The sequence below is a fragment of the Triticum aestivum genome, chromosome 4A, assembly GCF_018294505.1.
Source record: "Triticum aestivum cultivar Chinese Spring chromosome 4A, IWGSC CS RefSeq v2.1, whole genome shotgun sequence".
NCBI classification, from domain to species: domain Eukaryota; kingdom Viridiplantae; phylum Streptophyta; class Magnoliopsida; order Poales; family Poaceae; genus Triticum; species Triticum aestivum.
Genome location: NC_057803.1, coordinates 588,516,627 through 588,519,173, shown reverse-complemented (window position 1 = coordinate 588,519,173; position 2,547 = coordinate 588,516,627). Strand labels below are relative to the sequence as shown.

At 48.8% G+C, this 2,547-nt stretch overlaps 1 protein-coding gene across 2 annotated transcripts; it reads right to left on the bottom strand.

The window, feature by feature from the left end:
- Positions 1–441: 441 nt before the first annotated feature.
- LOC123087233 (1,4-dihydroxy-2-naphthoyl-CoA thioesterase 1) lies at positions 442–1,832 on the bottom strand. Of its 2 annotated transcripts, none has more exons than XM_044509185.1 (3): positions 1,598–1,832; positions 1,278–1,469; positions 442–791 (listed from the first exon to the last, which is right to left on the bottom strand). In XM_044509185.1, the coding sequence occupies exons 1-3, from the start codon at positions 1,739–1,741 to the stop codon at positions 639–641; spliced, it is 489 nt and encodes a 162-aa protein (XP_044365120.1). In that variant the 5' UTR covers positions 1,742–1,832; the 3' UTR covers positions 442–638. The 2 variants fall into 2 exon arrangements, with proteins under 2 accessions (XP_044365120.1, XP_044365121.1); XM_044509186.1 differs by having other exon boundaries at positions 1,278–1,460; positions 1,598–1,829.
- Between the last annotated feature and the right edge of the window lie 715 nt (positions 1,833–2,547).

The window sequence follows — 2,547 nt, the reverse complement described above, 5'->3', positions numbered from 1 at the left end:
TACGGCCAAGCGCAGGCGGGGCCTCCATCTCGGGTCAGCGTCGTCAGGACCTCGCGCCGGTGTCGGCGGGGCCGTGAGGGAGCGGCCACAGCGACCAACCAAAGACGGGGCTTCGCCTCCATGACCTCGCGCCGGCGGCGTCGCCTCTAGGTCCTCGCGCTGGCGGCGTCGCCCGGTCCTCGCTCCTGCGCCGCCGTCTCCAGGTCCTCGTGCGAGATGGGTTAGGCCAGATGCGGGCGATTGACAAGGGAATTGACAGACATGCTAAAAAAACAGTCACCCATGACCATAATACCCTTGTTGATTAAACTTAATTTTTTTTACTTAATAGGTTTAAATCAACGGTGGAGAATAATCAAAGGAGGAGTTACATGAAATTACGTTTCGTAACTCCACAATCACCGTAAAACTACATATATATATATACTGGAATAATGAATAGATACAAAATTGAAGCACATTCGAAATTAGTAATTGCTGGATAGTGAGGTCCATCAACCACACACACGAAGCTTGTTTCTGCCGAGTTGATCCATCAGTGTTCGCACAAGTGAAAAGTAAGAAGCTTACAAGAATATATTTTCACAGAATCACATATCAATGGATCATCCCATGTCAAGCTTAATTTGTCCCGAGTTTTACAATTTAGAGTATTTTCTAAGGGATTCTCCCGCACTTCTCATCTCATCCGGCACCGGCAGATTACAGAGGAGCGTGACCCTTGCCTCGGCGATTAGAGGCCCTTCCCCCTGTGTGGATGCATCCATTTTCCAGAGCTTCACCTCCCATACCTTCAAACCCATTTCAGCAGCAACTATTAATTTCGATTAATTTCTAGCATCCTTTCATCATTCAGATTTGATAGCGATACGCATCTATGGAAGATAGCTTTAACAATTCCTTCAACGTCAGTGAGATCAGGATATGTCGCATTATTCTCCTCTTAAGCACAGAACAAGTTGCGGGTTGTTTATACCAGCCATGTTAATTGCTCTGCCTACCAAACTTGATACTAACATGAAGTGGAATTCTGACAGTTGTTTCAGAGTATCAATGAAACATAATACTATTATCTGTAGCATACAGCATGCTTCAGTAAAAAAAACAGCATAATAATCAGTTGGTTGCAGTAAAAACACAGTGGAATCAAAGGGAATCCACGCGAAATCATGATCTATGGTTTGTTTAAGCTCTGCGTGATCGACTACTGCTAGAGAAGAGGTTGACAATTCAGAAAAAGAAGAGGCAAAATAGCAGGGGAAACGAATTAATATAACCTGGGTGGAGCGGCCGATGTGGACGGGGACGGCCCGCGCGAGGACGGTGTCGCCGGCGGCGGCGCTCCGGAAGTGGTTGATGCTGAGCTGCATGCCGGCGACGCGGCGGTATCCCGACGCCATGTGCGCGCCCATGCTCGCCAGGCCCTCAGCTATCAGCGCCGACACGCCGCCGTGCAGCACCTTGAACGGCTGCCGCCGGCCACGAGCGCAAGCACACGCGGCTTCTTTCAGTACACACGCAAAGCAAAAGAAAAAGTTTGCGTCTCGCTGATCGGTGGCCGGGGTTAGGTGGGTGGATGCAAGGGAGAAGAAGGGACCTGGCAGCAGGTGTCCGTGACGAGGAGGCGGCCGGTGAGCCGCGACGGCGAGACCTCCTCCATCTCGAAGCCCAGGGCGCTGAGCGGCGCGTCCAGCTCCGCCGTCTTGGTGCTCGCCGAGGCCGAGGCCGTGGCGTCCCCCATGGTTGACTGGCCGAGCCGAGGCGCGGTAGGGGAGAAGGTCAGGTGCGGATGCCGGGCAGGTGTGCGTGCGCGTGTATGTATGTATGTATGGCCTTTGGAGTTTCGCAAAAAAAAAATGTATAGCCTTTGGAAAGTTTAGCTGAGAGTGACTGGCATGATCAAGACCGGGAGAATTTTATTTTTGGAGAATTTTATCTTTTCCAGACCCTTTTTCTTTGCGCGAAATTTTTCTAGAAACATCGAATACAAGTACACACGCACGCACATAGTCACAACATCACACCAATCCACTCACACAACGCCTAGTGAAGACCTATAGTGATACTCGGTTATGCCAGCGAACCCAGGAACAACTCCATCACCAACACCGCATTGTTAGGGAATTCAATGAGGAAACCACGATTTAGTCTTGCTTAGGATGATGGTGGAGAAATCCGTTCTCCGATGCCTCCCATCCTTAAGCTACCATGAAGAAATGAAGACAACGGAAACATTAGGTGATGTGAGTCTCGTCTCTCTTATTGTGATCATCAAATTTCTTTTTCTCTAATTGTGTTTCTCTTCTCCTCTCCTTTTTCTTATTGTTCTGGTGCTGCATGCTTGGACGCGTTATATAGCGAAGATGGGGATATATAGACATAGGAAAATGGGAAATTACGTGCCAAGCATTTAATACTGTATTGACATCAGTCGTACATAGTAGGTGGTATTATTGTTAGACTAATAGATCTAACTGCCTGTTTAAGCCGTCAGATCAAAACCAACATTCTCCCCCTTGATCGTTAGGCTTAACTCCATTCGCCCAT